Source organism: Monodon monoceros, unplaced genomic scaffold (assembly GCF_005190385.1).
Source record: "Monodon monoceros isolate NGI ecotype Baffin Bay Population unplaced genomic scaffold, NGI_Narwhal_1 Super_Scaffold_3, whole genome shotgun sequence".
NCBI classification, from domain to species: Eukaryota; Metazoa; Chordata; class Mammalia; order Artiodactyla; family Monodontidae; genus Monodon; species Monodon monoceros.
Window position 1 is genome coordinate 95,405,959 of NW_021703780.1, and position 18,165 is coordinate 95,424,123.

Sequence of the window (18,165 nt, forward strand, 5' to 3'; positions counted from 1 at the left end):
CAGTTTGACTCCAGATCCAAAGATCTTAATCAGCAAACCTCTTCCTGGGGTGTTAATTTTATAAGGATGTTTGGGGGAAGACACTGTATATGAAAACACATACTTTATAGTGGGTCAGCTGCAAGGTTTGTATTAAGATAAAATAGAAGTTTCCAGATGCTTTGGGCTTCGCCCCAGAACCCTGGCAGAATCTTTCACGGTCGCCGTTGATGGCAAAACTGGACAGGCTCAGCAACAAGTATTGTTTAACAAGTGGACTCTTCCTGGCCCCCAAGTTCTCCGAAGCCCCCAAGAACTGACAAGAGTTGTCGAGCTCAGCTTTACAAATAAGTAAAGGTAGGTGAGGAAGAATTTAACGACTTGCCCAAGTTCACATAGCTACTAAGTGGCCCAGTCACATTAAAAGCAGCTCTGTTTTTTTGTTTATTTTTTGATTTTTTTTATTTTTCGGTACGCGGGCCTCTCACTGCTGTGGCCTCTCCCGTTGCGGAGCACAGGCTCCGGACGCGCAGGCTCAGCGGCCATGGTTCACGGGCCCAGCCGCTCCGCGGCATGTGGGATCTTCCCGGACCGGGGCACGAACCCGTGTCCCCTGCATCGGCAGGCGGACTCTCAACCACTGTGCCACCAGGGAAGCCCGCAGCTCTGTTTTGACACTATCTTCCAACCGGCAACCCGTAGCCATGAAGCATTTCCCCGCCTACCTACAGGGTTCCAGCATCTGAATCTCATTTTACCTTACACAACCCCTTTCACGCCCCACCAGCCTTCTGCACCACCCCCAATCAGGCAGCTACTTTCAGATTCACACCTTTTTCTCCAGCCCTGCCCCTTTACCTTTTCCAAGCCCCACCGTTTACCTTCAGCCTCACAACGTTTTTCCCAGCTGTATCCTTTCCCCCTAGCCCATCTCCAAGTTCCAGGCCCACCCAAAGCCCCGCCCTTTCTTTTCTGAGGCCCACTTTTCTGTTTAGTCCCACGCTTCACCCCCCGTTCAGCCCCTGTTCTCCTTACTGGGGGTCTGCTTTACAGATGGCCCCGCCCACTCTCCGCAAACCCCGCCCCGTAGACTGGTTTATTCTCTTCCAGCCCCGCCCCGCCCCTACCTATAACTTCGGGTCTCCCTTAGGCTCCAGTCCGCGTCCCTCTTGCTCTTGGCCCTGCCCCCCAGTCCCGCCCCGTGGCTCCCGCCCCGCCTCGCCGCCTTCCTCCGAGACCAAGGCCAGGTCCCTACCGCAGCCGCGGCGCCAGCAGGAGGGAGAGAAGGAGGAGGGGGGGAGAGAGGCAGAGGGGGAAGGGAGAAGGGCGGGCTCCTCACGCCCAGTCCGCGCTCACCGTACGTGGTCGCAGATTCGCTACAAACGGCCCCACCACTCCGGGTCCCGAGTACCGCAACTTCAGTCTCTAGAAACTCAGCTCTAAGATGGAGGTGCTAGAAAAGACATGTAGGGTGTCCAGGGGCACTTCCGAATCCCGGAGAATGGCCTCTCGAGCCTCAGCGGGCGGGCGGGGATGTGTGGCGAAAGTGCAGCTCGGCAGCGTTGCGGCGTCGCGTTTACCCTGCGCAGACGCCGTCGCCGCCGCTGCTGCCGCCGCCGCTGCCACTGCCTTTGCCGCCACCGTCTCCGCCGCCGCCGTCCCCGCGCTGCCTCCGGGAGCCTCCATTGTTCCGACGGTGCTGGGTCCCGAGACCAGGCAACCTAGGGGCTTTCGAAAGGGGCGGCGGCCGCCGCAATTGAGAGACCGGGGCGCCGGCGGGACTGGGAGCGGCAGGGGTCAGCGCGGGAATCCCAGGGAGCCGGGCCAGAGCGTGGGGCGGCAGGGGGTCGGGGTGGCGAGGTCTGCAGTCTCCGGAATTGGGACTCCCCATCCCCGGCCCGTCTTTCCCCGCCGGCCTCCCCTAGTGGGGTCGGAGCCCCGGCGGGCGCCCTCGGCAATGAGCCCGGACTCGAGGTGGCCGGTGAGTGCGGGCCAGGGACCAGGGCGGGAGTGGCCAGCCGGGAAGGGGTAGGCTACTTTAGTGGGGCGCGCACTGAGCTGCCCAGCCCGAGTACCCTCGGGCCACTCCAGCCCGGAGAACTGACAGTGCATTCGCTCACAGCCTGCATTCCGGGCAACACTGTATCCTTCGGGGTTGCCTGGGGCTGCCTGGGCCAATGGCAGGAGAAGAGCCTTGTTTAACATTTTACACTTCGACAAAGGGGAAACGTAGCCGCATCCGGGAGAGGGCTGCGGGCACCGCCCGGCCCGGCCTAATCCCTCTGGCCTCCGCCCCCTACTTCCTCCAGCCCTCGGAGCGCCTGGGGCAGATGCCGCCGCCATACCCCTGGGCTGGGGCCCTGCCCACGGGCTTTCGGGTCTAAGTTGCCTTGTCTCTCCTCTGTGCTTCTGTTTCTGAGTCCCAGCGGGACGTTTGCTGGGGGTTTCTGTGCTGATTAGGGAGCCAGCCGGGGCAGCAGAGCTGCAGCGTTCACCAGGGACTCATCATAGAAAGAGGAGAGTTTGTTTGTGCTTCTGATTGGTTTGTTTAAAGACAGGTGCAGGTAGGAAGTAGGGGCGAGTTTAAGGAGTAGTTTTACTGATATGACAATCTGGGGCTTTGACAGAGAGACTGGAGCAGCTCACTAGCTTGGTTAAGTCGCAGGAGAGGAGCCAACAAGGACCGTTATTAATCAGGGAGCTCAGGGTGGCTTTGCTTGGAATGGTGCCAAGACCACAGTTAAATTGTTGCACTCAGCTAGGCCTGGAGAAATTGGGGCAGTCTCTCTGACCAAGCTGGGCTTCCTGGGGGCTGGTGCCGTCTGCTGTCTCCACTCACCCAGGAACACTGGAGAGGAGGAAGGGAGGGCTCTGAGGACCAGCATGGAGCTGAGTGTGCCTGGATTGTCATGTTCCTGTTTGTACCCTTAGGGCCTGGTGCCACTCCCAGGGCCAGGGCATAGGCTTACCCTAAAGGCCTCAGAAATTAACTAATTCTTTCTGTAACCCAGTGATTTCTGCTGGAGTCCAGGACCAAATCATTGGCTACCTGTTCAAGCTTCTGCATGGGCTGACACTAGCCTTCATCCATCTCATCTCCAGAACTGGTGATCCCCTCATTTAGCTATTCATTCAACAGATTATTTATTCATTGGCCAAAACAACACTACATGCCAGGTACTGGGGATACAGAGGTGGGTAGGCTCTGGCGTCTGCACTGCACAGCTCCCAGTCTAACGGGAGGAGACAGAGAACTTCCAGTGTGGTGAGTGCCATGGTGGAGGTGAGGATGAAATGCTGGGGAAACACAGCTCTCCATGGGAGAGACAAAGAAGCATAACAGGAGTGACATTCGAGCCATGTTTTGAAGAATGAGTGGGAGCTCACTAATCAGGGAGGTTGGAAGGCATTCTAAATAGAGATCATCTTGCAGGAATGAGAGGTTGTAACATTCAGGGACTGGCAAGTTGTCCTGGTTAGACAGAAATACAGCTGTAACTGGTGAAAAGAATCTAGAAAGGAGGACTAAGGCCACACAGTGAAAGGAGCACCTTGAATATCATCATAAGGAATTTGGATATTATCCTGAAGTAAGTGGGGAACATCAGGAGGATGCTTTTAATCAAGAGACTAACATGATCGTTTCTACTTGGTAGAAAGATCGTTCTGGACACATTGTGTGAGATTAGGCTAGAAGAACTGAGACATAGAGCAGGATGATCAGGCAAGAGGTGATAAGGCCGAGACTATGGCCATGTTATGGAGGAGGGGGCATTTGGAGCTGCTGTAGAGGTTGGCTGGCCAGGACCCTTGGGGAGAGGGAGGGCTGGAGAGAGTGGAGTGGGTGGCCAGGAACTCTTCCCTCGGCCTGTGCTAACTGATCTGTACATTCTAGATGTGACAGCATGGGGGTGGACTTTGACGTGAAGACTTTCTGCCACAACTTGCGGGCAACTAAGCCACCGTATGAGTGCCCTGTGGAGACCTGCCGCAAGGTCTACAAGAGTTACAGTGGTATTGAGTACCACCTGTACCACTATGACCATGACAACCCACCGCCCCCACAGCAGACTCCACTCCGAAAGCATAAGAAGAAGGGGCGCCAGTCACGCCCAGCCAACAAGCAGTCACCCACCCCCTCAGAGGTATCCCAGTCGCCCAGCCGTGAGGTGATGAGTTACGCACAGGCCCAGCGCATGGTGGAGGTGGACCTGCACGGCCGCGTCCACCGCATCAGCATCTTTGACAACCTGGATGTGGTGTCAGAAGATGAGGAGGCCCCTGAGGAGGCTCCTGAGAACGGCAGCAATAAGGAGAACACTGAGACACCGGCTGCTACTCCCAAGTCAGGCAAGCATAAGAACAAGGAGAAGCGCAAGGACTCCAACCATCACCATCACCACAATGCTTCTGCAAGCACCACTCCCAAGCTGCCAGAGGTGGTATACCGGGAGTTGGAGCAGGATACCCCTGATGCCCCGCCCCGGCCAACTTCCTATTACCGGTAAGGCTGCCTCCACCTCCCAACTCTGGAAAACTGGTCAAGCAGGGCTCAGGAGTCAAAGATAGGTGATAGGAAGTGGCAGGGGTAAAGCATAGCAGAAGCACACTGGTCCTGCCAAGGCATAAAAGTGCCTCAGCTAATGATGATGGCACTTCGTCTCCACTGCCACATGCCAGGCCCTGCACTGGCTGCCTTATAGCCATTCCATTATTTTATTCTCACAACTCACTCAGGTAGGTATTGTTCTGATTTCACAGATGAGGAAACCACGGTCCAGAAAAAGGACCAAGAAGTCACATGTCAGTAGATAGCTGACAAACCCAGGTTCCTCTGACTCCAAAGCTGCACTATTTCCACAGTATCAAAAGGTCCCATTTTTTGTTCCTGACTCTTACTACTCCATCACTCTGTGATCTTGGGAAAGGCATCCAGCTTTTGGTGTTGCAGTGACCCCATCTGCAGAGTAGGTATAATATTCCTCTGGTAGCCTAAAGGTACAAGACTAGGGACAATGATTTCATAAGGTTATAAAATCAGTTTGTAAATCTAAAGAAGTAATTTTCCCATTACTTGTTCTGTTACTGTCACCCATCCTTTAGCCTGCGTAAGCAGTATTTTCATCGCCTATGTTTTGTACTCCTCCAAGGACCCTTTTATTTGTTTCATTTAACTGTTTCTTAGTACCCCACTTCCTTCCAAAAATTAGTCACAGTGGCTCCTAATAAAGTCACAGGCATAGGGCTTCCCTGGTGACGCAGTGGTTGGGAATCCACCTGCCAACGCAGGGGATACGGGTTCGAGCCCTGGTCCGGGAAGATCCCACATGCCGTGGAGCAGCTAAGCCCGTGCGCCACAACTACTGAGCCTGTGCTCTAGAGCCTGCAAGCCACGACTGCTGAGGCCTGTGTGCCTGGAGCCCATGCTCCGTGACAGGAGGGGCCACCGCAGTGAGAAGCCCGCGTGCAGCAACAAAGACACAATGCACCAAAAATTAATTAATTAATTAATTAATATTTTTAAAAAGTCACAGGCATAAGGCTAAATTCCTTTAACTTGAGGTAAAAAAATGAAGGAGTGGGGAAGTGTGGTGGTGGAACTACATACAGAAACCCTAGCTGAAGGATGGAATAAAAACCAAGTGTAAAATTTCTTAGAGTCTTGGCATCTAAGTCGAAGAGGGCATTTGGGTGAGTTAGTTAAGGAGCCATCTTTGGTGTCAGCTAATCAGAAAGCCTGATCTCTGACAAGGACTTGTTGTAAAGGTTTTTATATGAAAGGTAGTTTTTACCAGAAGGGCAACCCATGTGATGTTATACTAAATCTCAGTTTTTTAAAAGCAAATCTTTGGGAACTCAAGTAATTTGGCCCAATGTGTCACTCTCCTCTCACCGCTGTTCACATGCTAGCCAGTGTCTTCTTCCTCTCTTCCATCCTTTCATCTGTTCAGCCCAGCTCTGTTTCCCTCTGGCTTTCCACTGCCTCTCTTGTCTGTTAGTACTGACTGCCATGCCCACCTCCCAACACACAGACCCCTCTCTGGGCCTGCCGTCTCTCCTAATGGCTCTTCAGTGCTCTTGGCTCCAGTAAGCAGCCCAGCCCAGCTCCTCTGCTCCTTTTCTTCATCCCTCCACTCAGATTCACTCTTTCCTCGGGGGAATCAGATCTGTTCTCCAGGCAGCAGCTCTCAGCTGGTGCACTGCAATCAGTTGGGAGGTGTGTTGCATGTAATTTGTTACTACTGTTAGCAGAACTGCCTCTTTTGGAAATGATTTACTTTTTATATAAATGTAAGAAGATTTGAGGTCATCCCTCTAACAACACCACTTGCCTTGCTCATATCTGGTATGCTTTCTTGAGGGGGAGTGTCAGCTGCTGTGTCAGGAATTGTACGTGACATGCAGCCTACCTTATCTGCGCCACACCCTGTAATCTTGGTGCACAGTGGGAGTGTGTTATGCACCATCACATAATGTCACGTGTGTCGTGGCAGAGAAAAGGTTGAGAGCTGGTGCCAAGGCCTGGAAGGGACCAGATGTTTCACACTAGCCCTGAGCCACACCCTTTTTCAAGGATGAGGACATTGCATTCACCTTGGGGAAGAGGTAAAGGGCTAAGGAAGAAGTTGCTTCTGATAGACACAGTATTTTAGTCTGTCCTCCCTTCCACCCCCTAAATGTCTTTCAAACGAGCAACACTGAGCACCTATTTCTGTGTGGTGAATCAGACATGGTTCTTGCCTCTTATCTAATAGTGGAGGAGTTAAGACACAAAAACAGTTATAACGCAAGACAGGGTGGGGCAGATCTATACAAAAACTAATAATAAAGCTAACATTTATTGAGTACTTGCTCCGTGCCAGCTACTGTTCTAAGCCCTTTACCTGTAGTAACTCATTTAATGTTCACAACAGCTGTATGAAATAGGTTCAAGTTAGCATCACCATTCTACAGGTGTGGAAACCAAGGCCCAGAGAGATCAGCTCACTCGCCTGCTGTCATCCAGAGCATGGCTCCGGAACCTGTGCTTGCCTGGCCTGCTGTAGCCCCCAGAGCCACATTTCCCTTGTGGAGAGGAGAGGGGAGGCATGGGAACTAACATTTATCTAGGGCCTGCTGTGTGCCACCTGATTTTGCCCATTTGTTTCTCATTCTGTCATCAATAAAACTGAGGTTCAGGGCTTCCCTGGTGGCGCAGTGGTGGAGAGTCCGCCTGCCGATGCAGGGGACACGGGTTCGTGCCCCGGTCCAGGAAGATCCCACATGCCGCGGAGTGGCTGGGCCCGTGAGCCATGGCCGCTGAGCCTGCACGTCCAGAGCCTGTGCTCCGCAACGGGAGAGGCCACAACAGTGAGAGGCCCGCGTACCACAAAAAAAAATAAATAAATAAAAATAAGACTGAGGTTCAGAAAAGGGCAGTGATGTCCTGAATGCCACAAAGTAACAGAGCCAGGATGTAAATCCAGGTTTGTTAGAGGGCAAAAAGCCCTGTTCTTTCCGTTGTAGCTCCCTGTAGCTTTACAACACCAGGGTCAGGCCACCTAGAGTGTGCATGGCAAGGGGGTGGGGAGCCTACTTTGTATCCCAGGCACCTGGAGCAATCCTTAGCTGCAGTCCTGCTGGCCCACTGAGTGCTGTGAAGTGGAGTTTGAATCCTCACTCTGCCACTTCCTGGTTGTGTGAACTAACGGTGTTGGGCAGTTAATTAACTTCTCAAAGCTTCCAGTTTCCTCATCTATAAAGTGAGGGCAATAAAAACATTGACCCTATGGCTATGGGGAAAATAAATGTGATAACTTAGCACAATGCCTAGCTTATAGTAAATGCTCAGTAAATCTTAGCTATTCTGACTGTTATTTCCCAAGGTTATCCAGAGAGTAAAGAGTACCTAGAGTTTGAGGGAGCCCTGAGCTGATGCTGGTACCAGCTAACAGAAGACCTACAGCAGCTGCATTCAGGACATAGCCAGTTGGTGCTAAAACAACTTATGTATGATTTGCAAATGAAAACTGAGGACCTTCCTTCCTCTGACTCCTTGTATCATCACCCAGACCACCCCAATAATGGGTCCTAGCTGCCCCATCCTTCAGGAGTCTGGCTGAGCCTCTGCACCTCAAAGGAGGCAGTGTAGCAGCTAGGACATGAGCTTTGAAATCAGCATGGTTGGGTTCATATCCCAGCTCTGCCACTTTCTCACAAGAGGACCAGGGCAGGTGAATTAACCTCCCCAAATGTAAGTTTTCCTTTTCTGCAAAATAAGAATGATTATAGGACTTAGAGTGCCTGGGGTAAAGGTGAGAATAGACAACACAGACGTAAAGGCACAGGCCTAGAAAAGGGTGAGTACTCTGCAGATATAACCCATGGTCTTTAAAGGAGGGAAATCTCAGCTCTGGTGCTGAGCTGCCTATGTGCACTGCAGGTACATCGAGAAGTCGGCGGAAGAGCTCGATGAGGAAGTAGAGTATGACATGGATGAGGAGGACTACATCTGGCTGGATATCATGAACGAGCGGCGGAAGACGGAGGGTGTGAGTCCCATTCCACAGGAAATCTTTGAGTACTTAATGGACCGGCTGGAGAAAGAGTCCTACTTTGAGAGCCACAATAAAGGCGACCCCAATGCGCTCGTGGATGAGGATGCAGTGTGCTGCATCTGCAATGATGGTGAGTGCCAGAACAGCAATGTCATCCTCTTCTGTGACATGTGCAACCTGGCTGTGCACCAGGAGTGCTACGGTGTCCCCTACATCCCTGAGGGCCAGTGGCTGTGCCGCCGCTGCCTACAGTCACCCTCCCGTGCTGTGGACTGCGCCCTGTGCCCCAACAAGGGTGGTGCCTTCAAGCAGACAGATGATGGGCGCTGGGCCCATGTGGTGTGTGCCCTATGGATCCCTGAGGTCTGCTTCGCCAACACGGTCTTCCTGGAGCCTATCGACAGCATCGAGCACATCCCGCCAGCTCGCTGGAAGCTGACCTGCTACATTTGCAAACAGAGGGGCTCAGGGGCCTGCATCCAGTGCCACAAGGCCAACTGCTACACAGCCTTCCATGTGACGTGTGCCCAGCAGGCTGGCCTTTACATGAAGATGGAGCCTGTGCGGGAGACGGGTGCCAATGGCACCTCCTTCAGCGTCCGCAAGACTGCCTACTGCGACATCCATACGCCTCCAGGTTCAGCACGCCGCCTGCCTGCCCTGTCCCACAGCGAGGGGGAGGAGGAGGAGGAGGAGGAGGAGGAGGAGGGTAAGAGTTGGAGCTCAGAGAAGGTCAAGAAGGCCAAGGCCAAGTCCCGGATCAAGATGAAGAAGGCGCGGAAGATCTTGGCGGAGAAACGGGCAGCAGCACCTGTGGTGTCTGTGCCCTGCATCCCACCACACAGGTATGAGGGAAGCAGGTGGACAGGCTGTTGAGGGAAGAAGCCCTGTTGGAGACTGACAGCCCCCTGAGTGGAGTGACAGGGTTGGGGTATCTTCTTCCTATCAGGAGCTACATAGAAGTTTTGGGGTTTTTTTTGTTTTGTTTTTAATATCAAAAGAGATGAGCTCTAGCAGGTCACCTGGCTTTTACACTAGGAAACAGAAACTTCAGCTTTTATCTGGCAGACCTAACGTGTTTTAAACTGCCTTCCGTTTTGATGAGGTGGTTTAAGTTAGGAAGAAAGAGGATGGAATAGCTACCAGCCACAGTGGAAGAAATGGTCCGACTCTGAAGGGAGAATGGAATGAAGAAGGGGGACGGATACGCTGTAGGAATCGTGAAACGGTTGCTGCCACAAATAAGTCCAAATGAGGGCTACAGTCATCAGTTACTTTTTACTCTCGCTTGCGCTACATAGTCGATTTCCTATAGTTTACTGCTGTACAGTAGTACTTCATCTTAAAACCTTCCCAGGCTCAGTCTGAGTTGGGTATCCCAGGGTCAAATAGCACTCTGGGCTGCAGTGCCAAGAGCAGTGTTAGGGGCAGGCTCCCCGACCCACTGGTGAACAGAATTATGGATCTGGCTTAGAGCTGGGAGCTTGGCTCCCTGTCTGCTGAGTTGCCATTGACAGCTCTCTTTGCTCTTCTTCGCCTTAGCCCAGTGTCATAGGCCTTTTTGACAGTAGATTTATTCCCTATTTAGCCCCACTCAGAAAGTCTCATTAGCCAGAGACCACTGTTCTGCTTAAGAAAATCAGGGCCCAAGAGGTTTTTCTCTTTGCTCTCCTGCTTCCCAGGCTCAGTAAAATCACTAACCGCCTGACCATCCAAAGGAAGAGCCAGTTCATGCAGAGGCTGCACAGCTACTGGACGCTAAAGAGGCAGTCACGGAATGGGGTCCCACTGCTGCGTCGCCTGCAGACACACCTGCAGTCTCAGAGGAACTGTGACCAAGTTGGGGTACTGTGTCAGATTCCCTGTGGGCTCTAGGAACTAGTGCCAGGGGCACGAGGACAGAGATTTTGGGGGGGCCGTACCGCCCGGCATGTGGGATCTTAGTTCCCTGACCAGGGATTGAACCCGCACCCCCTGCCTTGGAAGCGTGGAGTCTTAACCACTGGACCGCCAGGGAAGTCCCCAAGGACAGAGATTTGTGACTGTAGTTTCCAGTGTCTGAGGGCTTGGGCTGTTTCCTCCTTTAAACTAGGCCTCAAAGCAAGCTCAGGATGAAATCCTTACAGATGATTTTTAACGCATTTTTCCTATGTGTTCATCTGTTCGTTCACAGCAAGCATATACTGAGCACCGACTCCGTGCTGGGCCTAGGGGCCACGTGGGTTGAGGAGCTTCCACTTCAGTTAGTTAGTGAGCCTACCAGTAAATCACTGCTCCCTCCTTTGGCTTTACCTGCCCTTGACCCAAGTTTCCTGGGCTCTCGTCCCCTCTGGCTCTCTCATCATTTCCTGATCCCTCTTTTGCCTCTTCAGAGAGATTCTGAAGACAAGAACTGGGCCCTCAAAGAACAGCTCAAGTCCTGGCAGCGGCTTCGGCACGACCTAGAGCGAGCCCGGCTGCTGGTGGAGCTGATCCGCAAGCGGGAGAAACTCAAAAGGGAGACGGTGAGTGCTCCTGGGCCAACTCTTTTTTACAGTAGAGAAAACAGACCCAGGAAAACAGAAAACATGGACAAGTATGTGTCACCTGTCCAGGAAGCAACAGGGCTGATGCGGGAGTCAGGTCTCGTGAGCTCAGTTTGCTCTCAAGCCCACCGGAAGCAGAATGTCGCAGGAGAGTGTGACCGGAATCCTAAATTATGTGATGCAGGTAGCTGGTGCTGGGAGCTCAAGGAAGGGAAAGTCCAGAGGAGTCAAGTACACCGAGCTGTGTGGGGTGGGAAGGAAGGCGAGTTCCCATACCAGCTACAACCATCTCCTCAGACCTGTCTGCCAAGGGACTGGCCTAGGCCTGGCTGATTGGGCCTTTATGTGTGTCAGATCAAGGTCCAGCAGATTGCCATGGAGATGCAGCTGACCCCTTTCCTCATCCTCCTTCGAAAAACCCTGGAGCAGCTCCAAGAGAAGGACACAGGCAACATCTTCAGCGAGCCGGTCCCTCTGTCTGAGGTAACCGAATTGGACGAAGTAAGAATCCCTTCCCCTCACTCCACCTTCTTTCTGTTCCTCTCCCAGATGGACCCCCGCTGCAGGTCTGGGCCAGGGACTAGGAGGGGACCTTGAAGAGAGGGGCTGGTGGCTCTGGGGCTCCAGGATGAACTGGAGCCACATGCATCACCTGGACTCTGTCTTGTCCCTGTCATATCCCAAGGGCCCAGAATGGGAGGCAATCTGCACTCCTTCCCCAGAGGCAGGGACTGAGTCTGCCAAATGAATTATCCCAGGGCAGGAAGACACTTTCCGGGTGCTGAACCCTAGAACGGAGAATTTAGAAGGCTCAGCACCTAAAGAACCATCTCTGAAGCCCTAGGTCCTGACTGGCAGACTCTTCTCTCTAAAAGGTATAAAATGAGAGGCCTGAGGCAGCAGCCTCCTTATAAGTCTTAATGATAAGTAAAAAGAGCTATAGGAATGCAAGGTGGTGTTTTTTTCCAGAGGATTCCCCTAGTCATTTTCTTACTAAAGCGTCATATGGCTCTAGGAGATAGATTTGGCTGTAATTTCATTACTATTTTCTAGGTGAGGAAAAGAAGGCCCAGAGAGGTTAAGAGGCTTGCCAAGGTCACACAGCTTGTGACTAGTAAAGTCAAGACTAGAATCCGGCTTTCTTTTCCCCTGTGCTGAATGCCTGCCTCTAACTGTGGTGGGAGGAGGTTGCTGGATGCATTTCAAGGGAGGTTATCAGGAACAGGGGTTCAGGGGGAATGAGGAACGTATCTCCACTTAGCTACACCTACCGTGTTCTCCCAGGTACCTGACTACCTAGACCACATCAAAAAGCCTATGGACTTTTTCACCATGAAGCAGAACTTGGAGGCTTACCGCTACCTGAACTTTGATGATTTTGAGGAGGACTTCAACCTCATCGTCAGCAACTGCCTCAAGTATAATGCCAAGGATACCATCTTCTACCGGGCAGCAGTGCGGCTCCGTGAGCAGGGTGGTGCTGTGCTCCGCCAGGCCCGGCGCCAGGCAGAAAAAATGGGCATTGACTTTGAGACGGGCATGCATATCCCCCACAGCCTGGCTGGAGACGAGGCCTCACACCACACCGAAGATGGTGGGTGATAAGTCACACCTCCACATAGAGGCCAATGCCAGGGATGAACAGCTTTCCAAAGTCCCCTCCTGGGAGCAGGCATTGTGTAGGCAGGAAGCAGCTAGGCTGAGCAGTGGCAAGCTATCCCCAGGAATGCGCTCTAAGAAGCCAGACTGGGTGAATGGATAGCAGTCCCTGCCATTGCACATCTCGGTGCTACTGTTTTACAGCTGCTCCTGGTGAGGAGCAGAGGGGGAGAAGAGTGGGTTTCTTGTTGCCTGCCCAGGTTCACGGGGCCCAGAGGACTGCCCTGAGTCTGACCCTTTCCTCCCTATTCCCACCCCTGGCAGCAGAGGAAGAGCGGCTGGTCCTGCTGGAGAACCAGAAGCACTTGCCGGTGGAAGAGCAGCTGAAGCTGTTGCTCGAGCGGCTGGATGAGGTGAATGCCAGTAAGCAGAGCGTGGGCCGCTCAAGGCGTGCAAAGATGATCAAGAAAGAGATGACGGCACTGCGGCGCAAGCTTGCCAACCAGCGGGAAACTGGACGGGATGGGCCTGAGCGGCATGGCCCCTCCAGCCGGGGCAGCCTGACACCCCACCCGGCAGCCTGTGACAAGGACGGGCAGACAGACAGTGCCGCCGAGGAGAGCAGCAGCCAGGAGACAGGCAAAGGTCTGAACCCCGCAGCATGGTGGACCCCGAGGCCAGCCAGACTTTGACTCTGCAGCACACACTCAGCGCCTGCCATGCCCCAGGCAGAGGTCCCTCATGCACAGCCAGCTGCACTTTCTCCCTCATTCCCCAGTCAAGGGCCTCTTAGCTGCCTCTCTGGCTATTTGTATAAGAGACAATGTTCCCAACTCCATGCCCCCCAGATTATCTCCCCTACTCTAGCTGGAGTTATGGTCCTATATACCCAGGGCCTACCCTGGACGTATGCCCTTCCCACATCAGGCCCCTCACCGACTCTCCTTCTCTCTTTCTCTGCTCCAGGCCTGGGTCCCAACATGTCCTCAACCCCCGCACATGAGGTGGGCAGGAGAACCTCAGTTCTGTTCTCCAAAAAGAACCCGAAGACAGCTGGACCGCCCAAGAGGCCGGGCCGGCCCCCCAAAAACCGGGAGAGCCAGATGACCCCCAGCCACGGAGGCAGTCCTGTGGGGCCCCCCCAGCTCCCCATCATGGGCTCCCTGCGTCAGCGCAAGCGGGGTAGGAGCCCTCGGCCCAGTTCGAGTTCAGACAGCGACAGTGATAAATCCACAGAAGACCCCCCAATGGGTGAGCCTCACCATCACCCAGCCCCGCAGTAGAGTGAGCAAAGCTGCCATCCTTCCCAATATAACTCCCACCTATCCCTTCATTTGCCCATAATATATCAGAGCTAGAAGGGCCCTTAGGAATCCTTTAATTCAATTCCCTCATTTTACAGATGGGGAAACTGAAGCCCAGAGATGCTGACCCAGCTAGATTCCCATCCAGGGCCCCCCACTCCTCCATTGTATCACTTCACCTTTTCTCTTCTTATCCTCCTTGGGGAATCTCCTTTAAGCCATTTGTGTCCTAAGGCCAGTAACTGCCAAGGGAAGTGCAAGGGGTGGGGCAGAGCTGTGGCCAACTGTGGTGGACACTGCCCAGAGCTAGCTCTGCTGGCCAAGGTTGGAGGAATTTTCCAGCACAGAAGTGAAAGCCAAGCTCTAAGTCCCTCTTACCCCCAGTAGATCTCTGATCTACATCTTCCTGACTGATTCCTTCCCTTCCCCCCTCCCCCCAACCAAGACTTACCAGCCAACGGCTTCAGCGGTGGAAACCAGCCAGTAAAGAAGAGTTTCTTGGTGTATCGTAATGACTGCAGCCTTCCTCGGAGCAGCTCTGACTCTGAGTCCAGCAGCAGTAGCAGCAGCAGCGCTGCCTCAGACCGGACCAGGTACCAGTCCTCCGGATCAAGACCCACCTCCGGGATGGCCTTCTAGATTTCCCTATGGGGACTGGGGTGGCAGCCATTTTAGCCTAGATTAAGATGGCTCAAACCAAAGGTTCTCTGCAAAATAAATGGAATAGATGAGACTGTCACCATAATGAAACAGAGGGGCCCACCCTGTGTTAAGCTGATGGTTTAGAACAGAGGGCATAAACTGGTTCCTTGTGGGCTGGATTTGGCCTGCAGACATTTTGTTTGGCCAGCATAGTATTAAAAAAAAAAAAGATTCGGAAGTGGCATATAAAATCCCAGTTTCTATAGTCTCTGTAAAAATCAGACTGGCAGTTCTGGCCACTGTTGACTTAAGACGGGCGCATGCATTCAGCACTACTGCTGTGTCCAGCTCACTTCAGTCAGATCACCCCCAAGTCCCTGAGGGCATTTGAGTTTGAAATTCTTCAAGTAGCCTCTGCTTTCCAAACGTCTTAGACCCTAGGGGCTTAAAGAAGGGAGGATACCCACCATGCCATTCCCCACTCTTCCCCTCCTTTGAGTTGAGCTTCCCTTTTGTCCACAGCACAACGCCTTCAAAACAAGGCCGGGGCAAGCCCTCCTTCTCTCGGGGCACGTTCCCAGAGGATAGCAGTGAAGATACCTCAGGCACTGAGAACGAGGCCTACTCCGTGGGCACTGGCCGCGGCGTGGGCCACAGCAGTAAGTACGCCTGCCCAAAGCCAGGGGTTCTGGGGGCCCAGTGTAAGGGCCTTGCCAGACCCCGGACTGCTGATCCGCCCCCTCTCTCCCATTCCTGTGAAGTGGTAAGGAAGAGTCTGGGCCGGGGAGCTGGCTGGCTGTCAGAGGATGAGGACTCCCCACTGGATGCTCTGGACCTGGTGTGGGCCAAATGCCGAGGGTATCCATCATACCCAGCTCTGGTAGGCTTCCACTTTTCTTGTCATATCCCTTGTCTTCCAACCCCAGAACACAGACTCAAAAGTAGCAGACTTTTTCTACTCTCTGCTGAGCTGCAGACCACAGGAGTCTTTGGCAGATAGACACTTAGAGGTCCCTGGTTAGTTTCTCCATCTCTCCCTTTTTCTTCCCTTTGCCCCTTGGGCTCTGAAATAGTTCAGCATGGGAATAAGCCAAGGGTCAGCACTGCAGCCCTAGCAGTGTGGTAACCTTTTTCTGTTCCCACTTCAGACGTAGTCTCCAAATTCTTGGATAGGGTAAGCCTTGGGAAGGAGGAGACTGAACTAAACCAAGGTCTTATTACACCCTTAGATCATTGATCCAAAGATGCCCCGGGAAGGTATGTTCCACCATGGGGTTCCCATCCCTGTGCCCCCACTGGAGGTGCTGAAACTTGGGGAACAGATGACCCAGGAAGCCCGAGAGCATCTCTACCTCGTCCTCTTCTTTGACAACAAGCGAACCTGGTAAGGGAGGAGGGGAGCATTTGATGTGACTCATAGCCACAGATGCAACCCTCGGTATCGGGGCAGGTTGCCAGGGAACTCCAGCAACAGACAGCCTGAGCTGTCATAAGTCAGTGGGGGAGGGACTTAGATCTTTGAGCAAAAGGGTTGTGTCGACCAAGAGTCTGAGAGACTGAGCGGGCAGCAGCTGACAGACAGCTGTAGCTAGAAATCAAAGGACCGTGAGTGACTGTGACAAATGTGGGGGTGGCTCCCCACCCAGACTAAGGTGGCTTCTAGACTTACTTTTCCCACCTCTCCCTCCATGGTGACAAGATGGGGATAAAGCAGGCCTAATCATTCAGGTTCTGAATCGCTGTTCCGTCACACTTACACGTGTGGTCTCTGGTTGTTAATTGTCTGCAGAGGATGTTTAATGTCAGTTAAGCCTGCCTGGAGCCCACTGGACAAGGTACCTATTTCAGGGTAGGTCAAGGCTCCTTTTTGTGCCCATAACTACCCCTATGATTACCCCGTTGTGACCGATGTCTGGGCTCTTTTCATCACTAGCCTGTGAGCAGTTCCTTGAGAGCAGGGACTGCATCTCTTGGTTTCTTTAATTCCCACCAGAGCCTGGCCCAGAGTGGGGCACTCAGGAGGAGTTTTTGAAGGAATGAACAAGTGAGGAAGGCTGGTGCCTGTTGCTCCCCCAGAGATAAGAGATGACTTACTCGCTTCTCACCTCGTCCTACAGGCAGTGGCTGCCCAGGACTAAGCTGGTTCCTCTGGGCGTGAACCAGGACCTTGACAAGGAGAAGATGCTGGAGGGCCGGAAATCCAACATCCGCAAGTCAGTACAGATCGCCTACCACAGGGCTCTGCAGCACCGCAGCAAGGTGCAGGGCGAGCAGAGCAGTGAGACCAGCGATAGTGACTGATACTGTCCAGCACAACCCAACCTACAGTGCCCTGCCACCTCTCTCCTCCCCTTTGCTCACTGTCCTGGAGTGGCACCGGCCTCTGCACTGACTCATTCCTGGTCTTGGGGCCAGTCTCAGGGGAAGCTGGGTGGGGGAGGTCCCTCCCGCCCTGAGTGCAGCTGGACTGTACAGAACACTCCAAGGGCCCATGGGGGCTCTGCGCAATGAGAGGGGAGGTTCCACAGGCCAGAAAGCTCCAGAGACCTCACGGCATTGTAGCGCAAGTTGGTGGGCCAAGCTTAGGACGCTGCGTAACACAGGCCATCCAACCACCTCTGCCTACTCATGCCAGGAGAACCCCTAACTGCCTAGTGGCCTGAGGCCCCTGAGGTGGTGAGGTGAGCTGGCATCTGCACAGCCTAGCAGTGAGATTGATGTCTGTCCAGCCCGGAAGAGGGGCACTAGGTGACCCCCCTCCCCTGCTGTTGTAAATACTGTAAATAGTGGAGAATTTAAATTATTCTCATTTGTAACTGCGTTTCCGGGTCGCGCCAGAGTCATTTGGTACTAAAAAAAAGACTGGGGCCTGTCCCCACTTCCCTTCTTCCCATAGATTCCCCCACCTTTCAAACTGGTTTGTATTTATTTCAAAGGAAGAAAATATATTGATTCTTAGAAAATAAATGGTCTGTTTGGAATTCTTGGTTCTTGCCTTCTGCCAGGGCAAAAGCGAGGCTGTGTTCCTCGGGGATGGTAAATAATTGGGCCCAAGTGGTTGCTGGCTGCTGTGCCTGCTGCATTTGTAAGACAACAGCAAAGATAATATTGGGTTGGCCGAAAAGTTCATTCGTGTTTTTCTGTAACATCTTACGGAAAAACCCAGACAAACTCTTTGGCTAACACCAGTATGACAGCTCCCATTCCCCATGTCCTTCACTGAGTGGTAGACCCTGTGCTGAAGCACCTTTAGATACACAGTTTTGTATAATCCTTGCAATAACTACGGGGAAAGTTAATGACAGGGTAGTTATCTCCACAAAGACACCAAGGTTTAGACAAGTAACTTGCCAAAGTTCCCACAACCAGGAAGTCGCAGAGCTAGCATTTGAACAAGAGCCTGCCTCCAAAGCTGGCTCTGCAACCAGTTTGCCGAACGGCCGGAAGGGAAGAGTCTCGCGGCCATTCCTTCGTGAACTGCAGATGCTTCCGAGTCCTTTGCCAGTTAGACGGTCTGGGTGCTGCTTCAGAGTCACTATAGCTGTGTGACCCTTCTTTCCCTGTTTAGCTGGGGCCTGA

The 18,165-nt window shown here is 53.1% G+C and overlaps 1 protein-coding gene across 9 annotated transcripts; it reads left to right on the forward strand.

Moving 5' to 3' along the window:
* Positions 1-1,585: 1,585 nt before the first annotated feature.
* Positions 1,586-17,553, forward strand: BRPF1 (bromodomain and PHD finger containing 1). 9 transcript variants are annotated; one of them, XM_029243698.1, is made up of 13 exons: positions 1,586-1,960; positions 3,875-4,483; positions 8,402-9,361; positions 10,199-10,361; positions 10,889-11,020; positions 11,396-11,524; positions 12,326-12,635; positions 12,965-13,285; positions 13,607-13,891; positions 14,390-14,537; positions 15,109-15,466; positions 15,816-15,970; positions 16,704-17,547. In XM_029243698.1, exons 2-13 carry the CDS (start codon positions 3,885-3,887, stop codon positions 16,885-16,887), a joined length of 3,744 nt encoding a protein of 1,247 aa, XP_029099531.1. In that variant the 5' UTR covers positions 1,586-1,960; positions 3,875-3,884; the 3' UTR covers positions 16,888-17,547. The 9 variants fall into 9 exon arrangements, with proteins under 9 accessions (XP_029099531.1, XP_029099533.1, XP_029099534.1 ...); XM_029243700.1 differs by lacking the exon at positions 1,586-1,960 and having other exon boundaries at positions 1,974-4,483; positions 11,396-11,542; positions 15,109-15,245; positions 15,348-15,466; positions 16,704-17,553; XM_029243701.1 differs by lacking the exon at positions 1,586-1,960 and having other exon boundaries at positions 1,974-4,483; positions 11,396-11,542; positions 12,968-13,285; ... (1 more) ...; positions 15,348-15,466; positions 16,704-17,553.
* The last annotated feature ends 612 nt before the right edge of the window (positions 17,554-18,165 follow it).